At 45.1% G+C, this 23,268-nt stretch overlaps 1 protein-coding gene across 22 annotated transcripts in view; it reads left to right on the forward strand.

Moving 5' to 3' along the window:
• Nucleotides 1-23,268, forward strand: part of KALRN (kalirin RhoGEF kinase) — a 661,810-nt gene that overhangs the window by 274,803 nt on the left and 363,739 nt on the right. For all 22 annotated transcript variants that reach the window (XM_027061042.2, XM_027061044.2, XM_027061047.2 and 19 more), the window contains exons 7-9: nucleotides 6,793-6,984; nucleotides 10,645-10,776; nucleotides 14,223-14,453. In XM_027061042.2, coding sequence (XP_026916843.1) covers nucleotides 6,793-6,984; nucleotides 10,645-10,776; nucleotides 14,223-14,453 — 555 coding nt within the window. The remainder of the gene's footprint in view (nucleotides 1-6,792; nucleotides 6,985-10,644; nucleotides 10,777-14,222; nucleotides 14,454-23,268) is intronic.

A 23,268-nucleotide genomic window follows, 5' to 3' on the forward strand; every position in this document is an offset into this window, starting at 1 on the left:
CTCCAAAACCTGAAGCATTATTTGTAGAGGAAACAAACCCAAACTAGAAACAACCTTTGTGTCTGAATAAAATGAATGAGTTTGATAAAAGTAAAAGATTGAATATAAATTCCCCTTTTAGCCCCAACACCCATAGATATCTGATGCTTTGATATATGAACATCAGTGTGAGAGGAAGAGCTGGGCGATAAGATACGGTATATTTTCTCTGCACAGTTTTAGAACATTTCCCCCCAAATACTAAAAATATGTATATACCAAAATTATTTTTTTAAACGTTTCTCTATACACAAAAGAATTGAGATGAGAAAAAGAGCCTAGAGGAAAGTTTCTACCACCACGCATATCTGTACAAAGTAAGCATTCAATAACTAATGACATTTGGGTGTGCTTCCCTGGTACATGTAATGTTCTTCTCAGCTGAGGCCGTGTGTGTGTGTGTGTGTTTCATATTTAGCATTTTGATTTAATATCCATTTTTCATTTGACCCAAGTGATTTTACTGAGTGCCTTGGCCCTTGACCAGGTGCTTGCCTGGCTTCCCTCCCTTGGTTTTTGGATTTGGAGAGTCAAGGTGTCCAGGGCTTGTCTGCACTGAGCACGAGCCCCTTTCAGGAGAACGGCCTCTCTGTGACAGTTGTGCCTTTCCTCCTGTGGTGGCCTTAATGGATCACATCTTCCATTTTCATAATGATAATTTAGAAGCTGTAGCCCCATTAACTGGAATGGAATTTGGAACCCTGTGCACAGAACGCATTCTTCCCAGAGATGAGACAGCTCTTCACTGACTCCCCTCTGCCTCTCTGGAGGTGAGCATGAGCAACATCGCCCCTGAGTGACAAGGTGGAGGGCCCCAGGCCAGGCCTGGGTAGGAGACTTCTGCCACCTTTTGCATTAGAGTCAGTGATAAGGCAAAGGATCTGTCCCCTTGTGTGAGGACAAGACATCCCCCCTTCTGGGTGCTCTGGGTATGCCAAAGTAGTGGAGATGCCTTAAGAAAAGTATCCCAAGAAACAAAGGCCTCTGTTTTTCCAGCTTAAGGTATGAAAGGACACCGTGTTGCAACGGCATGGTTCATAGAATAAGTCACTTGCTGATTCCAGATTCTCTGATCTCTCTGGGTCAAGGGAAGAGCTGTGGACAATTCAGGGCCCCAGGCCCTTAACTCCTAAGAAAATGGTATCTGCCAGCAGAGGAGGTGTGCTGTGCAGGGCAGTGGCCTGACAACCAACTAGAGCAGCTTCCCCGGCTGCAGGGCTGTGCACATGTGGCAGGCTTCTGTGGAAAGGGACTCCCGCCCAGGAATAGTAGGGGACGTTGTGGCATGTTTTCTGGGAAATACAATGGGAATTTGGATTGTTGAAATATTTAAGTCTTGTTGGAATCATTAATTTTTCTTTTTTAAAAGTATTTATTTTTGAGAGGGAGAGAGAGGGAGAGCAGGGGAAGGGAGAGAGAGAACCTTAAGCAGGCTCCACACTCAGTGCAGAGCGTGACACGGGGCTCAGTCTCACAACTGTGAGATCATGACCTGAGTCAAAATCAAGAGGAGGATGCTTAACGAACAGAGCCACCCAGGAACCCCTTGATAGGTTTCTCTTTTTGTTATGCTTTTTACTGATACTTTGATTTGGTCTGTACTTGATTTGGTGAATTAATGCCAGTCTCCTGGAACTGGATGAGAGAAAAGATAGGTCATTCATCGAGTTAACAGTTATATGTCAGACAACTAACTAAATACTTTATGTTACCTCATGTAACCCACAGGAGAGAGTTTCTGATTCAGAGTGGGGACCTATGACAAAGGTGTATAATGTACCCCTACTTTTAAGAGTGAAGTCAATGGGATTCACATAATACACACATTTGCCAGTGATCTGCTCCTACCATTAGCCCCTGACACAGAGTTTAGCATTACCAAAATGATAGCTTTTATCAATTGATTATTTCTAGAAGAACCAGTATCTCTTTCAGAGTATACTACATAAGTAACTTCATTTAGAGAGAAAATTTAGCTGGATTTTTTAATGGAAAGTTGTGATTATCTTGCAAGCTAACTTTGCATGCTTTTATAGCCAGCCAGAGCAACCGGGAACCAGGTTCAAAGTGAGAACCTTTTGGCAAGGCTGAAAACTTTCATCAAGATTCTGCCAACTAATTATTTCAGGAGAGTGACTGCTTGCTTCACTGGTTTCAGTTAATCACCGCAAGATAGGGCCTTGGGGGAAGGGCTGTCCATCCTATGATCTCCAGTTAATGACTGCAAGAATGAAACAGGAAAACAGAGTTTAGGCAACAAAAGTGGAGGCAGTGTGTAAGTATAGAGGGTTTTTGAGTTAGCAAGATTATGCTGGAATTTAATTATATTTTCCATTGTGACCAAAGTGATGGAGGGAGAGGCCTTGTCAGGGGGACAGGTAGGATGAGGTGGGTAATAAAACAGACTGTGCTGCAGGTGCATTGCATTTTACAGAACAGATTCTGTTTACATCTTGGGCTATGCAGTACTTTGAATATGATGATAATAATAGCACTGCATATATATAAGGGATTTAAATTAATAAAGCTGTTTTGAGGTAAGGGTTTAAGAAAATACTCATTAAGCCAGAATTGTTGGTCATATTACTGACTTCTGGCCAGGGAAGCTGGTTAGTCTAGGCAGCTCAGCTCAGGGGAAGGGGCAGGAGAGGAGAGGAGGAGGGAAGCATCTGGTCGTTGGTCACCTGGAGGCTGAAGAACTCAAGGGGCCCAGCTCCAGCCGTGGCCCTCTCGTGACAGGCCAGAGAGCAGAACTAGGATGAAGGGCTGAGACACGTGGACAGCCAAGGCTGGGCTATGTCCCCTCCAGGGTAGGCAGCAATATTCTTGCTGTCTCACTCCATGCAAGCTTCTCCTTGCTGACCCTTGAGCTTACAGAGCAGTCTTTTAAAAGCATAAATGAGATCACATCTCTTATTTAAAACATTCCTGTTGCACATGGACACTTGAAAGCTTTGAGTTACTCCTGTTTCCTCATGTTGTGCCTTACCTCCTGCAGAGAAGAGGGTTTGGGGAGGGGAATAGATTTAGTCGGTATTCCCCTAAGCACTGAAGATAAGACAGGAGAAAACTGTGACCTCTTAAGTTCTCTCTACATTCCATCTGGAACTGACACTGCATACTCAGACGCAGAATGTCTGAGATTATTCAGTTCAGCCCCCTCATTTTAAGGATAGAGAAACTAAGGCACAGAAGAGACAAGTGACCTCTTAGGTGAGTGTTAGAGCTGGACCAGAACTCATGTCTCCTGACTCCTGGGCCAGTCACTTGGATGGAAGGGCATTTTAGGCTGGCAAAGAAGAACGGCAGTGCCAGACTGCAGGGAGTGGAGGAGACACCTGGTAGGGAATGGAAAGGCTATAAAGAATGAAAATATCTCTTCTTGTTGGCCATATCCCCAGGACAAGCGTGACCCCCAAATGCTCCTTAACGGAGGCATAAACAGTGACACAGGAGAACCGCATGGCTAGATGGCCCAAAGGCCACGACGTGTCATTTTTGCATAATGACTAAGCACCCCTATTTATTCAGACTCTTAACCCAGCTCTTTGACCTTGCTCTTTCCTTTTAAGTCATGGGAGACCTTCTCTACCATTCTTATCTTTTCCTCTGATTTCTGGCTGCTGTTTAGAATCTAGGTGCCCATTTGTCTCAGGTTCTAGCTGAAGGAAAACGGAGGTGACGGTGATGAACCTGGGCAATGTGACCCGCCCCGCGGTGTTTTGCTGTTTTGAGAGGGGACTGTAGAGAAGAAGAATGCGCAAATTCATGAGTCAACATTATATTTATCCCTCTATTGTGAGGAATACTCCCTCTCCTCCTTTTGTGAAGCATAATCACTTGTTAGTTTTAGTAAGACATTTCTCTGCCCACTGATAAGGAAACAAAAAAGGCATTTACTGTGCTAGTCTCTAGAATGTGAAATGTAAGCTGTGGTCTTTGTTTGTTTGTTTTTAGCTTTCATTTATGATCACAGGCTTCAGGGTTGAAGGGGGCCTTGGAGGACTGCCAGCCTCACCACCCCCTCTGTGCAGGAAGCCCCTTCCCAACATCTCTGCCAGTGGTTCTGATCCCTTTCCTCTGCACCCCCACAGCGAGTTGCCTCCGCCTCCGTAGAAACACTTCATTTTGCTCTAAATTGCAGTTATTTGAGGACTTTTCTTAAGTCTCAGCTGTGAGCCCCTGAGGGCAGGAATCCTGTCTCGTTTCTCTTTGATCTCCCACAGTCCCCAACACAGAGCCTGGCCAACTCTCCATAAATATTTGAATGAGTGACAAAGTGTTAACAGCCTCCAGAGGCAACCACGGTTAGACATCTGTAAGAGCTAGAAAGTTCTTCCTAAAAGTGAGTAGAACTATGCCTCCCTATGTTCCCTGTGGGGAGAGAATGTAAACAGGCAGTGATGACGAAGGGCCAGGCATCCATAAGATGCACATGAAGGACGCTGGAGAGAGGCTAGTGCCTGCTCTTATTGTTTTTCCTGCTTCCCATCTGGCCAAAGCTCATGAGGTCTTTAAAACCCAATAATCCTAGATAAATCCAGATAAGTGTGGGGTGGGACAGAGGGTCTTCAGGATTTGAATCCAGTTTGGAAGGACAGCTCTATCAGATGCTGTCAATGTCCCTCCTGTATCCTTTCAGCCAGCCCTGAAGGATAAATGCAGAGGGCTCCCATATACCCTGATAACTTCCTGAGTTTCTCTGCCCATGGTCACTTTCTGACCTGGGAAGTGTGCTTGACCTGTGTGTAGGGCAGGCTGGAATTGCCAGGGAGTGACTCCAGGAGGGACCCTCCACCATGAGCAATGGCACTTTAATGCATGAATACCCCAGATTCCTCACCTCCCAGTGAGACAGCCCAGATTCAACGCAGTCTCTTAAAAGGCTTCAGGAGGGATGACCTCCAATTGCTCATAGCACTAACCCACTCCTAAACACATGCTTTGTTCATTTTCGTTGTTTCTTTGACTTCCCCAGTCCCTCACCTTGCTTTTTGGAATCATGTCCAAATAAAGCATGCGACCCAAATACTTGTTGCAAGATCTGCTTTGGGGGCAACCCAAATTGAGACCGTGACACAAGCAGGAAATTTGAGGGAATCCAAATGTTATTCCCTTAGAAGACAGAACTATTAAAATCAGTGCATGCCTTTTTTTCTCTTTCTCTTTTCTTTCCAAGTACAGAGTTGGTTTTTCTGTTAGTTCTATAAATAGAGTTTAATTTTAGGTAGAATCTGTGTCCTAACTCAGAAAACAAGGCTGAGAATGACTCCTAAATCTTTGAAGGATAGTTATTTCAAATAACAAGAGTCAGTAATATTCTAGCTCTATTAAGGAAATGCACTGCATCAGAAAGGTCTTAGGCCAGACTAAAGAAAGAGATTACACATGGGGGTCATTAGACATCAGGATGGATTTGTGTTTGAGCATTTCACTTAAGCTTTTAAACTTCCACAGGGACCTTTTAAATGAAGAGAGACCTTATCAACCTGGCTCAGGTTTGGGATGGAGTGCTTGAGGTCAGGGACAGCTAAGATGAATAGGGACCATGAGGGAAGGGGGAAAGGAAAACCAGAAACCTTCATTTTAGCCAATACTAATGAACTACTCCTGCACTAATTATAGAGCCAAGAGAAAGTGCCATTGCTGAAGAATATTTATTGTCATTTGAGAAGATTTGTAACAAAGAACGAAGGTGCACAAGCAACTTGCTGCCATGGTCCTTCTTCAGGAAGACATTGTGTGATTCAGAAAGGCTCCTTGTGGATGCCACAATATTACTTGGTTGTTTTGACACCTCAAACAATTAATAGGAGGTAGCAGCTAAAAATATTCATGCTTGCTACTGGCTTATGTTTGTGCGGTTTTTCTTTTGCCTTGTTCCTGGAGGGTTTTCTGTTGGCCTAGTAGGAAATAACACACATGCCGTGAATTTTTAATTGGAAATCAAAGATGGGAATGACTGTAAACAAAACACGTGATGAAAGAAGTCAGCGGGTCCAGAAGAGGCCTACAGATGCTTTTCGGGGATAACCCACAGATGCTTTTTGAGGGTTAAGTAGGGAAATAACCCTAAGTCTAAAGGATAAGAAAGAATCCCACATATCTTATTTTTAGCATGGAAGAATATTGTTGCTTCAAATGGTCTTTTTATTTAAATCTTGACTGATGGCTAGTGTCCCAGCTCTTTTGGTAGGGAGAGGGGCAGAGGTTTAGCAAAGTCTTTGCTTGGTGATAGGAAGAAGCATAGTTATCACAAGACTTGTGTTCTTTGCTCCTTTTGATGAACACCACTGCCCTGTTGTAGGTGGCATCAATGCCCTGGATATAACTCTCTTCTGAGCAAGAGAGGTGTCTTTTGCCCTAGTCTGAGCCTCTACTTCCAGAGAGTCACTCTTGGAAGCACCATGCTATGCTGTTCCTGTGGCATGACTTCATTAGATGATTGTGGGGATGACTAAGACTGTCTGAAAAGTGATTCCATTACTTTTCATGCATTAATAGTTGGCACAAAAACTATGTTGGTCCTCAGAATGAAACATCTTGGTTACTGTACCGGCTATCAGTTGAAATTTTATGTTGTAGACAGACTTCTCTTGGGCCAAAAATGGATACACTCATGTGGCCTGTACTAGCCTCTCTCAAACTTTTTGTTTTGAGTAGGCTCCTTCCCCAAATACCCCACCCCAAAAATGCTCAGTGGATGCTTTTCCAGCTTGCCCCAATAAATACTCTGTCTCCTCTACTTCCCAGAATGCTTATGTCAATATCAACCGCATCATGTCCGTGGCTTCCCGCCTCTCTGAGGCCGGCCATTATGCCTCACAGCAAATCAAGCAGATTTCCACACAGCTGGACCAGGAGTGGAAGAGCTTCGCTGCTGCTCTGGATGAACGCAGCACCATCCTTGCCATGTCTGCGGTATTCCACCAGAAGGCTGAGCAGGTGAGGCCAAGGGGGCTGCTGTAGCCACTGTTGGTCAGAAAGATGGGAGTATATGTACTGTCTCTCTCTTTGAAACACTCAAGGCCCTGCTGAGTAATTGCAATAGTAACCCATGTTCTACTGCTTTCATGGCCCCTGCTCATATAAGGAAATATCGGTAACTCTGGATGGTTTTGCTTAACATCCAAACAAGGAACATAGAGCCTGTTTACATTCGGCTTGGTAGTTTATTATTACTGGTGTGTGTGTGTGTGTGTGTTGACTACATTCTCAGAACACAGATGAAATGGGGGAAACTAAATACTGATCACTGAGTGCTGAAATCAGGGGGATACTAATCTTACGTGAAGCACTGGCTATGGATAATAATAATGTGGTAATTACACAATGACTAGATATAATAATTCTTTGTTGCTACTTATTTACTGGCTTTGGTCAGTGACATTACCAAGCCATTTTACAGAGAGGAACACTGCAGCTCGGAGAGACTGAGTGACCTGCCTAAGACCCAGTGGTGTGTTGGAGCTGGCTCTAAGCAGCCTATGAAGAGCCAAAGGTCAAATTTTCAGCAAATTCATGAGCTGGTTATTAAACATAACCATTATTTAAAACTAAATTATATACATTTACAGTAAATATACTAAAAACAAAGGTAATAGGTACTCAAAACTCATCACTCCTAGTTATTTTACTACATTTTATTATTACCTGTGCTCCTTAAATTATATCTATTTGTCTTTGTGGTGAAAATACTATACGGTTGTGTGCTCCTGATAAGTTCTTCCCAACTCCACATTCTGTGATGTCACATTGGTAGCTTGAAATAGACCAAGGTAGACGTTTTAAACCACGGGAATCATCAAATGCTACAACCAGGGCTTGATTTATTGTTTTGTTGATTGCCTGGAGTCTTAAGAAAATGAAGGAAAAATATTTAAAGATGCAGACTAAACTTGATTAAAGGTGTGTCCTGACTATAGCTGTTACATTGTGAATAGTAGCACACCAGGTTGAAGAAATACTCTTCTGATATTCAAAAACTATTACTACATTTAGCACAGAAGTCACTCACATCACTGATGAAGGAATAATGCTCTGACATAAGTCTTGAGGTATTTTTCACTTTTGTCTTTCACCTTAATATTAGCAAAAATATTAGCTAACTTTCATATAAGTTTCTTGTTTGCAAACAAATCATCCTGTGAGAATTGGTCGGCTATATGGAATTTACAGTAAGGAACATTATATATATATATGTTGTCATTCTTTGTAAATTATGTGCTACACATTCTTTATATCAGTAAAGTTTACAATACTTGTGTGTGTGTACACACACACACACACACATGCTGTTTATTAAACATTTACCAACATACCACTGAGAAAATCACACAATCTGTGAACAGCTGGGATTTCAACCGAGATGTGTCTAACATTAAAGCTTGTGGTTTTAACCTCTAAATTCCTTTCTTTGTATGACATTTGGGTAGCTTGCAGATTGTGGGGAGTCCTAGATGAGGTCATACCTTAAATATCTCCCTCTGTTACCCACCTAGCATGGAAGGCAGCATGGGATAATTGCAAGAGTGTAGGCTTCAAGGCCAGGCACATGTAGGTTCTAATAGTTAGCTCTTAGGCTAGTCACCTCACCAATCGGAGCCTGTTTCCTCATCTCTAATGCAAGGATAATCATAAACCTCACAGCACTATTATAAGAATTAGAGATGGAACATGTAATGTGCCTCATGTTCTTTTTAAATGCTAGACATCACGACTGTATTTGTTTAACATACTATCCTGGTATCTTTGTATTGCCTTCATTTGTGTCTGTTTCCACCTGAGACCTTCCGAAAGACTGAAATACTTGTATCATAAGTGAAGGACAGCCCGACACATTGAAAGGGATCTAGGCCTTTTATTAAAGGATGATGGTGGTAGTGACTGATAATGACTCATTAGTTCATTCCCAGGACCAGGAGAATATTCATGTCAAATCTCCTGTTCTCTCCTCAACCCTACCACTTGCACATTTTGTTCAAGGTGTGTCCAGATTGGCAAGGGAGACTCCATGCCTCCCTTTCTGTCTCTCTGCCTTTCTCTCCTTGAGGTGACCATTTTGTGGGGTCTGCTCTAGGGCTCTTGTTAAAGTATTACAGGGAAATCCCAAGGGCCTTGAAGAGGTGCGCCCCCCGTGGCTGACACACAAATGTCAGGTTGCTTTCAGGTTCCTCTGTGAAGTGGTTATTGGTGGAGTAAAGAAGCTTCTGAGATGTTAGCAAGTGTGTGCAGTCTGATACTTGATGGCACCCTGCACACTTCTGGAATTGTTAAGAGATGGCCTAATGCGATAAAAACATTCAGAATGAAAAGTCAACCACAGTAGGCACAGGCCGGTGGCTGACACACACCCAGGCAGGCTGACACACACCCAGACTACCCAGACTAGAACTCACGCAGCTGCAGAAAGTACAGTGCCAGAACTGAGAGTGACTTCTAGTTGATGTTTCCTGACTTGGATTGCTTTGGATCAGAAGCAATTTTATTTGTATCTATTTTTTAATGCAATTTCCTCAGGTATTACCAGTCCTTCAGGGAAACTCATAAACCATGCTTCTTTTTAGCTAGGAGAAAAAAACAAAAAACAAACATGCTCCAAACAGCAGATTCAAGGCTATTTTTTCAAAGCTATTATGCATTTATTTAGGCAGCTCTTTATTGTCCTCATATGGGCTGTTCTAGGCAATGAGATAAAAAGGTATTTAGGCAATTAATTTAAATGGAGCTGTGCACCCAGGCGAGAGGAATCACAGACAGAACCATTCCAGACTATTGGGTGAAGAATTATTTGCATTTTAGAGGTGTATTTTTCCACCCAATAAATCTGAGTGATTTCAGTTAGCTCACCTTTTGTGCATGGAGACCCATAGTCTTCCACAGTTGTTAATTTTAATTTTTAAATAATTTTATGTCTGTTGAGATCTATATCTATATATCACATCCCAGGAGCCAGTGCCATTATAGGCCCAGTGCAATTTGTCCCCCTAAGCTGCCCTTCCTCTCTCCTATCTCTGAGGATACTGACCCAACAGTGGAGATCTTGTTGAGCATTAATCTTCACCCCCTGTGGGAATGGCCTTTGCAAGTTCCCTGGAGTGCCCGATGGTCTTGTGTGAGGTGTTTTTTGTGCCTCTGCACAACTCGTTACACGTGTGTGGAAATCTCCTGTGCCATTATATGCAGCCTCTCACATGCGCCTGTGAGTGTGCCTAGGACAAGAAGCTCTAAGGTGTATTGTAATGTAGTGAGCTCTTCCCACACCTGTATTTTGTAGCCAATGTGTGCATATAGCCTGTTGAACACGTAGACGGCTCCCCCCGTCAGTGGTTTCATAACAATCATCTTTGCTTGTGGAAACTGCACTTCCTGAACAGGTACTGGGTCTTCTGTACAGGTGGAAACTGCACTTTCTGAACAGGTACAGGTACTTCTTTTGTCGGGTTGGTGTTTGTAGAATTAGAAAACTCCATTCTCTGCAGTGGTCTCTGAGGCTCCCAGAGGTGCCAAATGTTTCTTCCAAAGGCATCTGACCACCTCTACAAAGATCTGCCCATTGCCCACCCCCAGTGCTCCCGTACCGACCCAGCTGCTGTCTCCTTCCAGTTCCTGTCAGGAGTGGACGCCTGGTGCAAGATGTGCAGTGAGGGTGGCCTGCCATCCGAGATGCAGGACCTGGAGCTGGCAATCCACCATCATCAGTCCTTGTATGAGCAGGTGACCCAGGCCTACACGGAGGTGAGAACCAAGCCGGACACCCAGGGCTCCTGGGTGTGTATGTATGTGGGTGAGTGGCCAGAGCACTGGCCTGCATGCTGTGAAATAGCCTGGGTGGACTAAGAAGGAGAGAAAGATCATTTTTCTCCCTTTGGAGACATCTTTAAGATCCTTGATCTATGAATGATCTCCATTCATAGATCTCTGGCCAGGAAGCAAAAGAAGTGTGGCCATCAGCAGGCACCACCTTGTTGCACATGTGCTCATGTGCGCACGCATGCCCACACACACACACACACACACACACACACACACACACCCTTCACCCTGTGTGTGAAGATCGGGCTCTCTCCCCTGGAAGAGGAGTATAACAAAGCAAGGCTGTGTTCGTCTGTTTGCTTTCTGCCTGGTGAATGGGTGTGTACACACCAGCCCTGCCACCCCTTTTATGAAGCAGCCCATCAACAAATACCAATTTTCTCACTAGAAAGTCTGGAGGAAAACTCACCATGGGGTGGAGATAAGTGTTTGCAGGAGTAAGAAGCTGTCATGGAAGTTAAGGACAAATTAAAAGACTCTTTCACTGAAAAACCAAAGGGCAGGCACATGGTACAAGTTGAGAAGTGGGGGAAGTTTCTTGCTTTTGCTTTCCAAAGGAAAGGAAAGGGGCATACAGGCGTTATCTGTGTGGAGGTACACAAGTAAGTGAGTTAACTAAAGGGCGTGAATTCTGAGAGAGAGGCTGGAGGGCATAAGAGATGGACTAATTAAGGAAGCTGCATGAGGAGGGGAAAGTGAATTCACATCTGGCCATGGGGCAGGGACATTTGGAACAGTGTTTCTCCAAGCCAGTTCTGGGACCCTCTGTCTCAGACTCCCCTGCAGTACTTGTTAAAGGTGCATCTTCCTGGGTTCCACCTCTGACTGAATCAGAATGTCGAAAACTGGGGCCTGGAATCTACATTTTAATAAATATTATGCCAGGTGAGTTTGATGCGTGCTGAAATCAAAGAACCAATGGCTTCCTGGTAAGAGTCAAGGTTTTTGCCACAGTCAAAGCTGAGTTTGACTCTTGGCTCCCCCGCTTATAGGGGAGTGACTTGAGGCACGTTACTTAACTACTCTAAACCTCAGTTTCTTCTGTGAAGTGAAGGTGATAACACTTGCCTGTAGTTTGAAGGGTTACAAAGATAGTGCATGTAATGCACTTGGCCCAGTGCCTGACAGTAATAAGTGCTAAAAAAATGGTAACAGGTTTTGTTATTATAGGAGGCAGAGAGGAGGGCTTTTGAGCCAAATCTGATCTCATCAGCTCTGATCCAAATGGCCCAAGGCTTCTCTTTTAACAGAACTGTGCCCCCATCCATGGGTCAAGAATATCTAAATTTACTCCTTGTAAGATACAAAAATAGAGTGTACCAATGAGATTAATATTATACTTAACATGTTTCACACTTGTGGGTGTGTGTATTATTATATAGAGAGACACAATATTTCTCCCAAATTTTTGTCAGGCCCTAGCATTGTTGGACATAGACATTCCCTCCAAACCCACCTCAGAGTTCAGTGGGCCGTCCCTGCCTCCTGCAGATGTGGACGGAGGCAGAGGACTGGAGCTCTGTTGACGTGGATGTTAGGACTTGGCCCTCCAACTCTAACCACCCTGCCCTTGACATAGCACAGTGCCAAAGACAGCATCTGCTCAGAGTTCCCTGAAGAGAGCTCTCCTGGGTTTGGCCACAGGATATTTGTCTTATTCACATCTCTGGAGAGTGTTACCCCTGGCAATGCATTGGAGGCAGGAATAGTGGGATGGGGTAGGTAGAGGTAGTCACCTAGATTGGCTGTATTCCTCCAGCCAGGCTTCCTCTCCTGTCTCAGCCACAGATTCTCCACCCAGTATTCCTCTGAACCACCAACCCCCTGGCCCCACACTGTTTCTGTTGCCCCATGAACAGGGTGAGTAACAGCTGCCTTTGTGTTCCTGAACCCTAATAAGCTATTTTTAGGACACAAAGGTGGGATAAGGGGAGGCCTGGGCCCAGCAATAGCACCTCATTCACCATCGTAAGGCTGGAGGTGGGAACATGCTTCCTTCCCCACTGTGATGGAAGAAAAAGAAGAGCATTCAACTCCAAACCAACTTTGATTTAATCTTTAACCAAATTAATTTAGGGCCTTAAAATCCCTGAATTCCCTAGTTACCACTGTTTTAAATTGAGAAGATACATGCTCTACTGGGTCCTCTGCCAGCTTTGGAGAGCCACAGGTGTCAATCAGATGATGCCACTTTCCAGAAATACTGGTGCCTGCAATTGTACCAAGATTCCAATAGGAATGACAGGGAGTGTCACCCCCGCTGGTCTCAGCGCTGAGGGCGAATGTTGGGGAACATAAGAACATAGATATTGTGTCTACAAGCTAAAGGTCCCTCCCTAGGGTGCCTGGGTGGCTCAGTCGGTTAAGCATCCAACTTCATTTCAGGTCATGATCTCATGTTCTGTGGGTTTGAACCCCACATTGGGCTCTGTGCTGACAGTTCAGAGCCTGGAGCCTGCTTCAGATTCTATGTCTTTCTCTCTGCCTTTCCCCCCTCGCACTCTGTCTCTCTCTCTCTTAAAAGTAATTAAACATTAAAAATTAAAAAATAAATAAATAAAGGTCCCTCCCTTACTCTACATGTTTTGGAAAGATGGGGGTGTTACCATGCTCAGGAGGGAAAAAAAAAAGGAAGTTGTACAGAAAGAGAGCAAAAGAAGGATAAATATTAAAAAAAGAAAGAAAATGAAGAGGAAGTAAGGAAGACGAGAGAGAGAAATGATGATGGTGGTGGAAATAGAATTAGGAACCAGTAGTACCTGCTGGCCCCCATTCTAAGCACTTCGCACATGTTAACTCACTCAATCCTCACCACTACTATGGGAGGTTGCCCCGTTACTGTCCCTGTTTTACAGACAAGGAAACTGAGGCCCAAAGAGGTTAAGTAACTTGCCTCTGGTCACACATCTAGAAGTTTAGAGCTATGTAGAAGCAGTGAAGAAAAAAGAGGGGGAGAGGTTTATGGTGTCAATTTATATTCAGCTTCATTTCTGAAATGAAACTCTGCTGCTCGACATAGTCAAAGAGTCAGTCGAAATATCTATCAGGTATGATGGACCAGGCACTGTTCTAAGTGCTGGAGAGAGATGAATGAGGCAGAGTCCCTGCCCTTGTGAAGCTAAAACTCAAGGCTGAGAGAGACACTGATTGAGTACCTCTCCTCCCTCAGGATTCAGGATACTGTGCTGTCCCCCAGACCACAGGCTGAACACCAGGACAGCTCTGGCTGGCACATTCCTAGGGTGTCATGGGGTCTGGGTAGGGCTGGGATTCTCAGTCCTAACCAGGGATCCCAGGGGCAGACTCTCCTCGCCTCTCTGTCCATGCCTGCTCCTTGGCTCCCTTGGTCTAACCTTTCCTTCTTGCAGGTCAGCCAAGATGGCAAAGCTCTGCTGGATGTGCTGCAGCGTCCCCTGAGTCCTGGGAACTCTGAGTCCCTCACGGCCACTGCCAACTACTCCAAGGCGGTGCACCAGGTGCTGGACGTGGTGCACGAGGTGCTGCACCACCAGCGGCGGCTCGAGAGCATCTGGCAGCACCGCAAGGTGCGGCTCCACCAGCGGCTGCAGCTCTGTGTATTCCAGCAAGACGTGCAACAGGTAACAAACAGACCACTTCCAGCACGAGGCATCCACCTCAGGCAGGCAGGTGGCCCAAGTCCCTGACCCAGGTGACCAGGCCTGGGGACACCTGATTTACGGAGGGAAGAGGGCAAATCAGCCCCAGCTGCCCCCACCCCTTTCACCATATGGACTTACTAGTTGCATGCTTCTTGCCTAAACAACTTTGCAGATGGGCCTTCTCACTCTTTGGTGTGGGGCAGGAGACTCCGTCACAGCGTGGTTCCTTGTGTGTAGATGGCAGAGAACTTGACCCTCACTCAGGAGCTTTCTAGATGGCTCCAGGGCCTGGAGGTTATTTGAGCACTGTCAGGGTTGGACCACACACAGTGAGCTCACTTCTCAATCAGGGACACAGGTGGTCTGCTGAAGTTGGGGTGTGATGGTGGTATTCTTTGGCAAACCAGATTTAAAACATGGGCTATTCATGATAAGGGGTTATTTATGGCTTATTCTGCCTTTTTGCATTATTATACCAGTCATAGCTTTTTCTTTCACCACAAACAATAAATAGTTATGTTTTGATGATGAAAGAACAGTCTTGCCACAAATGCCCTTTTGAATGAAATGACCCATTTGTTTCCTCTCATGCTTTCTCTGTCTGTCTCCTTGGGGACCCCAGGGGGCTTTGCTCTAGTGTGGATATTCTGGGGGATGGAGAGCTGGTTGGGAGCTTGAGACTGAAGCTGGGGCTTCACATCTCCCTGCTGTGAGAGGCAAAGGTGGGGGCACTCATGCTATCAGTGTCTGTGGCCAGCACATAACTTCAAGCTTATACATATAAAATAACATTTCACACTCCTTCTATACTCTCTGTGGTACTGGCCAGTTGTAATCTAAAAGTGTATCAAAATTTACATGAAACACTGAGAGCCAATTGGACATGTCTTTGGAGTATTGAACCCCTTCTCAGCTGCTGTGGGAGGGTCCCCAGTGCCAGGTGCCCCAAGACAGAGAGGGGATGGAGGGTGAGCAGGACATCCTGTCACTGGCTGGGACACTCTCTGGGAAGGGGTTCACTATGCAACCAGGCCTGGGAGTAGGCAGACCTTCAGGAGTGTTTCCAATTCTCGAGCTACCCTAGCTTTGTCGAAGGCAGCCCTACTCCACCACCCCAGGCTGGAGCAGTGATTGAGTCATCAGAGGCGACAGACACCTCAGCCTCAAGAGAGACGGACACTTATATGCTGGCCCCAGCTCTGAAACCCTTGTGGGGCCTGCTGGGAAAGGAGAAGCAAATGAATCAGTTGCCTACTCCTGCCATCTGGAACTGTCCAGATAAATATATCATCCCTGAGCACAGGAGAGTACAGAGTCCATCTGTGATTGAGACAGAGTGAGGTGCCAGCCTCCAGAGGCATGCAGACAGGGTGTTACTATTTCAGTGAACTTTGAGTGACTCACAGAGGCAACCCAGGCTGCGGGTTGTGCAGTGTCCTTGGTGAGCTCTCCGTCCTCCTGCTGTTTCATGGCTGTGGTACTGGGATGGGCCATAGAGAGGAACAGAGGGGCTGCGAGAGGGAGAGGCAAAAGGCCTCCCCAACACGAAGGTGGCATTCAAACTTGGACTTTCTGGGAACTGCCGTCCCCAGACTTTTCTGTGGCCACCTTGACATCAACACTAAATCTAGAAAAAAAAAAAGTATAGTAAAACTACACCTATGGCCATTCTACACCATGGTCTTAAAAATGAGAGTATTTCTGGAATTGAGATGCTATCATGTCTATTGTACAATCACATTGTTGGCACTGAGCAAGAGTAAGTAGAATGTTAGGAAGTGGATGTGATGGGCTCGGATCTTCCATGAGAACTAAATCCCCTAGGATGGTAATTCCATTGTTGTTTTCAGGATACGTGACTATCACTTCTGGAGCATAACTTCATTGACCCATTGTCTCACTCAGGCCTTCACTCTCCATGTCAGTGACACTGGGACAGTTGTACAAAGAAGAGTGTGGAAAAACAAGGGCTACCAAATCTTGTGATGGGTCCCCGGTATTTACGTTATACCCAGTTAATCATCAGTACCTAGCAGGTGGTGGAGCTGGTGCTTCAAAAGGCTTCTGCACAGGGGCACCTGGGTGGCTCAGTCGGTGGAACATCCATCTTCAGCTCAGGTCATAATCTCACAGTTCATGGGTTCAAGCCCCACATCAGGTTCTGTGCTGACAGCTCGGAGCCTGGAGCCTCCTTCGGATTCTGTCTGCCTCTCTCTCTGCCCCTCTCCTGCTTGTACTCTGTCTCTCAAAATAAAAATTAAAAAAATAAAAATAAAAAAGGATTCTGGACATAACACACTCAATGGGTAGCATGAGAGACTTCGACTTTGGTCTCCTGACTCCCAGAAACTTAATATATTTGTTGTCTTTATTTTGCATGTTTTATGTCATCTTTTCTATATCTCCTTGAGAGTAGAAAGCATGACTTCTTCCTCTCTGTACAGCTTACAGCTCTTAGCTGTATCGGACATGAAGCTGGGGTTCTCTTTATATTTGCTAACTTGAGCTGACATTATCATTAGAGGACCCCCAGTTTCTGTTTCTGTGGGGTAGCTCAGCCCATTTGGTAGTTGCAGGGAGTAGCTGGAGTCTGCCTGTGATGTGGTGTGAAATAGCGATGTGAAAGTCTTGAGGGTCCCAAGTATTTACAGCCAAGGTAGAAGATATGGGGGCATACCCTCAGTGCTCACAAAGTATCCCAGTGTTCATCAGTAATTCAGAAAGTTCGGGCTTCTGCAATGGGCCTAGAACTGTACTGCATTAGATTCTGGCAGGATGCCTAGTTAGTTAGAATGGCTCAAGACATACCCATTTGAAAATATAAAGAACAGTTCTACCAGAACATGCCAATCAGTGTGCAGTGCAGTAGAGTATTGATGGAACAGTTATAGGCAGAGGCATGAGAAGTCAGAGTTGGTGTCTTGAGGGAGGAGAGGATTGACTGAACGCTATAGTCTGTATCCAAGACTCTTCAGCACATTTGGGGTCTAAGATGTTTACTTGGCAGCCTAAGTGGAGAGCTTGTGAGTGAGCATCAGTGGCTGGAACAATACAGATTGTGCCTAGGAACACAGGCTCTGGAACCAGACACCCTGAGGGCCAATACTGTTCTACAGGTCTTGGCTGTATGACTGGGCAAGGCGTTTCACTTCTGGTGCTTCCGTTTCCTGACCTCTAAAATAGGAACGATCATCGTACCTATCTCATTGGACTGAATGAGATACAAGTGCAAGGCTTAGCACCCTGGCTGCCCTGCATGTGGTAAAGCCTCCATCAGTGTGGTCTGGGTTGTTAGTCACATCCTCTGAGTGGTACTCCAGCGCCACCTGGTGCTTGTGCTGTTAGGGAACCCCCTCCCTGCCCCCCCCCCCCCCCACCACACATGAGCCTTTTGTTTCTAACAATAGCGACTGCTTCTGGGGTCTTCTGAGTTCTTTTCATTCAGTGATAGAATTTCAGAGCTGTCAAGGACCTGAAAGACCATCTAGTCTAACCTACATTACGATTGAGGCACTTGAGGTCCAGAGATGTGAAATAACTTGGCTGTAACCACACAGCTAGTTAATGTAATACCAGGACCAGAAGCTAAGTGTCCTGGCTCCCTGTCCACATATCCTACAGAAAAGCCACACAAGAGAGGAGCCAGGCAGATGGAGAAGGAGACCAGGGAGAGAGACAAGAAGCACACACGCATACTTAACATAGGGAGGGGAAAGACAGACAGACACATGCACATATCCCAAAACAGAAGAGGGAGAGACAGAGACAGCCCATGTGGCAAAGGAAGAAAGGGAGAAAGGTTTGAAGACAGAGGGCAGAGAAACAGACACCCATGGATGGGAGGAGAAACATAAAGAGGAAAGTGAGGGAGGGAGGCACAAAAAAGGAGAGACAGAGTCTCCGGCTGGTGGAGAAGAGAGGTCAGAAGAGTGAGCCAGCCTCTGCCTGCCTGACTTGTTGCCCCATTGCCATTACTGGGCATGGTCTTTGCCCAAGTAGGAATATTTTGCCCATTAAGGGCCCAAAGCAGAGTAAAGCAAAAAGATGAAGACCAAGGGTAGGCACCAGCGAAAAAGAGATTTCATTGAAACCTCTGCAACCAGAAGCGGCCTGGCACATCACCCTGGTGGTTGCCCTCCCTTGAATCCCAACAGATGTGCTCAGGTTTCTCTTCCTTGCTGGGCCTGAGGGCAATGGAAATAAATCTCTAAGGACCAAACTGGAATTGGGGTTCATTAAGCTGCAGAAAGGTGCAGATAAGCCAGACCCTGCTCTAGTATCGCCAGCAGAATAATTTTCAGTACTATTGTTTTTCCTGTTTAGAGTAGGACAGCACTGAGCAAGAGCCAGAAAGGGCAGTCCATGATAACATCAGCCTATCTCCACCTTCTATTTCCCCCTAACTTCTGCGGCTTTCCAGGGGTGTAAGGGACTACTTCCCAGCCCAGAGAGGCCGGACTTTGTGCTGACAAGAACAAAGAGTAGCTAGATTCTTGATCTTTCTGGTAGATGCAAACTCTGTTCCGTTGTTTTCCACAGCCAGAGCAACTGGTTTTGAACACTGTCTGCAGGTCATCTTATTTTGCCTCCCCTTCTTTTTCTTCTCCCTCTGTTTTTTGCAAGAATGAATTGATGAAATGTTTCAGAACACCTGCTGTGTGCAAGACCCTGTGCTGGGAGTCCGGTCCCTCGCCTGAGAGAAGACATATGCACTGAACGATGTATGAATGGCACACAGCTGTCTGGGTTCAGAGCAAAAGAAGCAAAATAACCATGGGCTAGTGGAGTCAGAGCAGGGAAAGTTCCCTGTGCTTGGGGTGGGATTGCAGTGGTCCTTAGAGCTCAGGCAGAGGAGATGGAGATGGTATTCCTGGGGAAGGCCAGGAAGCAGAGCTAAGTATAGCCAGGGGACAGAGAAGAGGAAGTCTAACTGGGTGCCCACCCTTGTCAGAGAACGTGGGAGGTAAGGCAGGAAGGGTTAGGGGTGGTCTCAGTGGTGTGGGTGGGACAGTGAGGGTTGAAGCTCCAATGCACTCCCTTAAAAACAATGTCTTTTGTTGTTAAGCAGTCCAGTTGGGTGAGCTGGTGAGGGGCAGTGATGGCAGAATTTATCAGGCTCGGTGATTTTCCCTTCTGAATGACTGTGTTAATATTAAAGTCCATAGTTCTTGTAGCACAAATGTATCTCACCTGTTTCTATCAGTTTTTTGGAGCCTCACATGGAAAATTATAGGTTTTATGATGTCAGTTCCTGCCTGCCAAAGAATATGTAAAAAGGATTTGAGAGTGATTTTTTTTAAACTCTAGATATTCAATCTCTTACTAGCAGTAGTGACTATAGCCGCTTAATCATACTAAACCAGTTTGGACATTGTATGATCCAACTGAAGTTTTGCATAATAAAAGATGAGCACTTTGGGTTGCACATAGAATGATTAGTTAGAAAAGAGTGACCAGAATGATGATGGGTCTGGAAATGAACTCTTCTTCTAGGAAAGGATGAAAGTATCTAAGAAGGAAAATGCTCAGGGTGCAGTCCCAGGTGGATGAACCATCTGCAAAATTTGAAATGTGAACTGGTTACTTGTTGTATATGTTGTGGAGAGTATTCAAACCTCAGAGAGATGGTTGGGTTCCAACCCTGAGATTTTGTTACTGGGACTAAATGTGCCTGTAAAAGCTGTATTGTTTAAAGCTCAGGATTCATCATCTTTCTGGGTACATATGATTAAGCATCTAATCTCTTCACTTGCCTTTTCTTATTTAATCTGCCAACCCTATGAAGCAGGTGATAGTTTGGCTCCCATCTTCCTGGTAAGGAAATTGAGCCTTAGAAAGGTTAAATAAATCTGCCTGAGGTGACACAGTTAGTAGGAGAATAAGGATTCAAATCCAAGTCTGTCTGACATCAGGTCTTGCTCTTAGCCTCTCTGCTATGCCACAGGCACCATGCTACCTGACGGGAATGCAGGGAGATCAAGCCTCTCCCCTTGAGATGTTTGTAAATTATTGCTGGAATGCCATTGCTCAAAGGGCCCTGGTGGACAAGTTAGTCCCGAAGGATGGGACTTGCCCAAGGTCATGTAGCCTGATAGCTGAGCTTCATCCTCAAACTACCTGTCCAGTAAGTCTCACACAGACAAGCCATACTCATACCCAATTACTCTTTCCCATCTACTCTGTCATTATAAAATTGCCTTCTACAGTCATTTATCTCTGATACAAATTTCCCTAGAACAGACACTACCCATTCTCATGTTTTTCACACTCGTGTTCTCAGCATTGCTGATGCTCTTCTTTGTGACATGTATCTTGAATAATATCCATTTGCCCATGCGAGTACTTAGCAGTATTAAAGTTTCCAATTAAGTTATTTGATGGTCATAATCCAATCACTGAAATATATTCAAGAAGATGATAGGTGACTCTATGGGGAGGGTGAACACCCCAAAAGAAACCAGGGTTGAGGCTCAGCTGCAGCAGGGAAGATAGGGAGGGAATCGAGGGAGGGTTCTCCTCATTAGGTTTGCCTTCTGATTGGAGAGAAGATAGGGAAACATCCTAAACTTTAACTTCTCTGGTGTCCCTGATCTTAGAGGGAGCATTCTAACCCTCTGTCCATCCAGCCTTCTCCAAGTGTTCCCTACCGAGAATTGGCAGGGTTGGGGAGTGAGCTCTAGAGGCTTGCCTCAGACATGCTCAGACCCTCCTGCCTGGGAATTGTTTGGATTTCTAGTACCCCTCACACTCTATACTCTAATCCTCCAATCCCTCCCCACCCCACCCGAGGCCCCTTCCTCTTGGCCCTACTTTCTGTCTTCCTCTCTCCCCTTCCCTGTCATGGTCTCTCTCTTGGTGCTTACTTTGATTTTCTGTATGTAAACTCTTCTCTGATTGAAGAGTAGTCATTCCATGGTGAGCACTTTCTAAGGAAGGACCTAGGTGCCTCCAACTGGCAGGGCTAGGAGGCTGGTGGCACCTGGGAGATGGTGAGAGAAGTCCCTTCCCGGAGTTACTGAGCCTCAGGGCTTCCTTGATGCATGGAAATTTTAAGTGCATTTAATGTCCTTAATTCCTTTTTATTATTATGTTAATTATTGAGAAGCCGGCCATCTTCCAGGGTCCTGTTTTTCTGATAACCCCTATTCTCACCGTGTCCTTGACCCAACAAGCTATTTCTGAAACCTTGAATACAAGGCTAAATAATAAAAAGACTAGCACTTTATAACCAGTGGAGAGCTATTCAGAGATTTGAGCAGAGGAAACATGCTATCGGAGTGAGTCTGAGGTGACTTGGTGCCAGAGGAAAGCTGAGTTGGAGTACGAGGCTTCTGGGAGCCACAATCATCATGTGGCCATAAAGCATGAACTAGGGAATGGGGCAAGGGTAGATTTGAGAGCACCTGTGAAAAGATCACTAGGACCTTTTGTTAATGGAAAACAAGCAAGATGTCTAGTGCAAATGCAGAACTATATTTTCAGAGTGTGGTCCTTAGACTCCTGGCATTAAAATCATCTGCTCAGAGTGGAAAACTTGTTACAAACACAGATTATCTAGCCCTGTTCTGTATTTTTTGTTTCAGAATCTGTGGATAATGTGGGGTCTGTTGTCCGTGAGCAAGAATGTCCTGTCCCATTCTTGGGGACCAAGGATTCCTATCCCTTCAAAGGTCCTTCTAGCTGGGCTAAGAATCAAATTGATATGAGAAAGATTAACAGAGTTTGATTAAATAAAATTTAATAGGTATATGTATGGGGAATCCACATAAACATGAAAATTCCAAAGACGGGCAAAATGAGGTATATACGTCATTCTGAACTAAGGAGAATGGGGTGGGGGTCCGACATTGCAGAGGAAAGGAATGCGTGTCACAGGGCATTAAGAAGAGCAGAGATGTTTGGTAATTAGATGTTTACCCTATGGGTCACTCAGATAAAATTTGTCTCTACTAATAACCCTTATTCTAAACCCAATTTAGATTCTTCTGTGTAGTTAAGGGAGACCACAGGGTCTCAAGTGCCTTCAGCTCAAAATAATCCACATGCCAAAGTGGCACATTTTGGGGGTTGGGGGTGGAGCTGCCCTGAACACCCTGCCCTAAGTTTTAAAATGAACACCAGGTGATTCTCAAGTATTCTGAAGTTTGAGAACCTCTGACTTAAGACATCCAGGCCTTAGTGATGAGAAGTACAGGCATTAAGGCACCAGGGTGAAGAGATTCAAGGAGATGCCGAGGACAAAGATGAGTTCTGGTCACCCCAGCCTTGGCCTCATTGAGAAGGCACAGGTGTGGGCTGGCTGGGAGTAGAGGGCTGCAGGGTGGAAGCAGCTGCAACTCTAGGGCTTCATATCTGTTGACCAGCTTCTGCCCAGCATTGGTCTGTCAGGCCAAGGGACCACATTTCTGAGGGGAAAAAGAGTAGATACCTGCTAATGAGTTTCAGCTGAGATTTCTCAGAAAAATGATAGCTTCTCCTGCCATACCAAGACACTTATTTTTATTTATTTACTTTTTAAATATTTGTTTATTTATTTATTTTAATTTTAATTTTTTAAAATTTACATCCAAATTAGCATATAGTGCAACAATGATTTCAGGAGTAGATTCCTTAATGCCCCTACCCATTTAGCCCATCCCCCCCCCAACCCCTCCAGTAACTCTCTGTTTGTTCTCCATATTTATGAGTCTCTTCTGTTTTGCCCCCCTCCCTGTTTTTATATTATTTTTGTTTCCCTTCCTTTATGTTCATCTGTATTGTCTCTTAAAGTCCTCATATGAGTGAAGTCATATGA

This window comes from Acinonyx jubatus, chromosome C2, assembly GCF_027475565.1.
Source record: "Acinonyx jubatus isolate Ajub_Pintada_27869175 chromosome C2, VMU_Ajub_asm_v1.0, whole genome shotgun sequence".
Taxonomy (NCBI): domain Eukaryota; kingdom Metazoa; phylum Chordata; class Mammalia; order Carnivora; family Felidae; genus Acinonyx; species Acinonyx jubatus.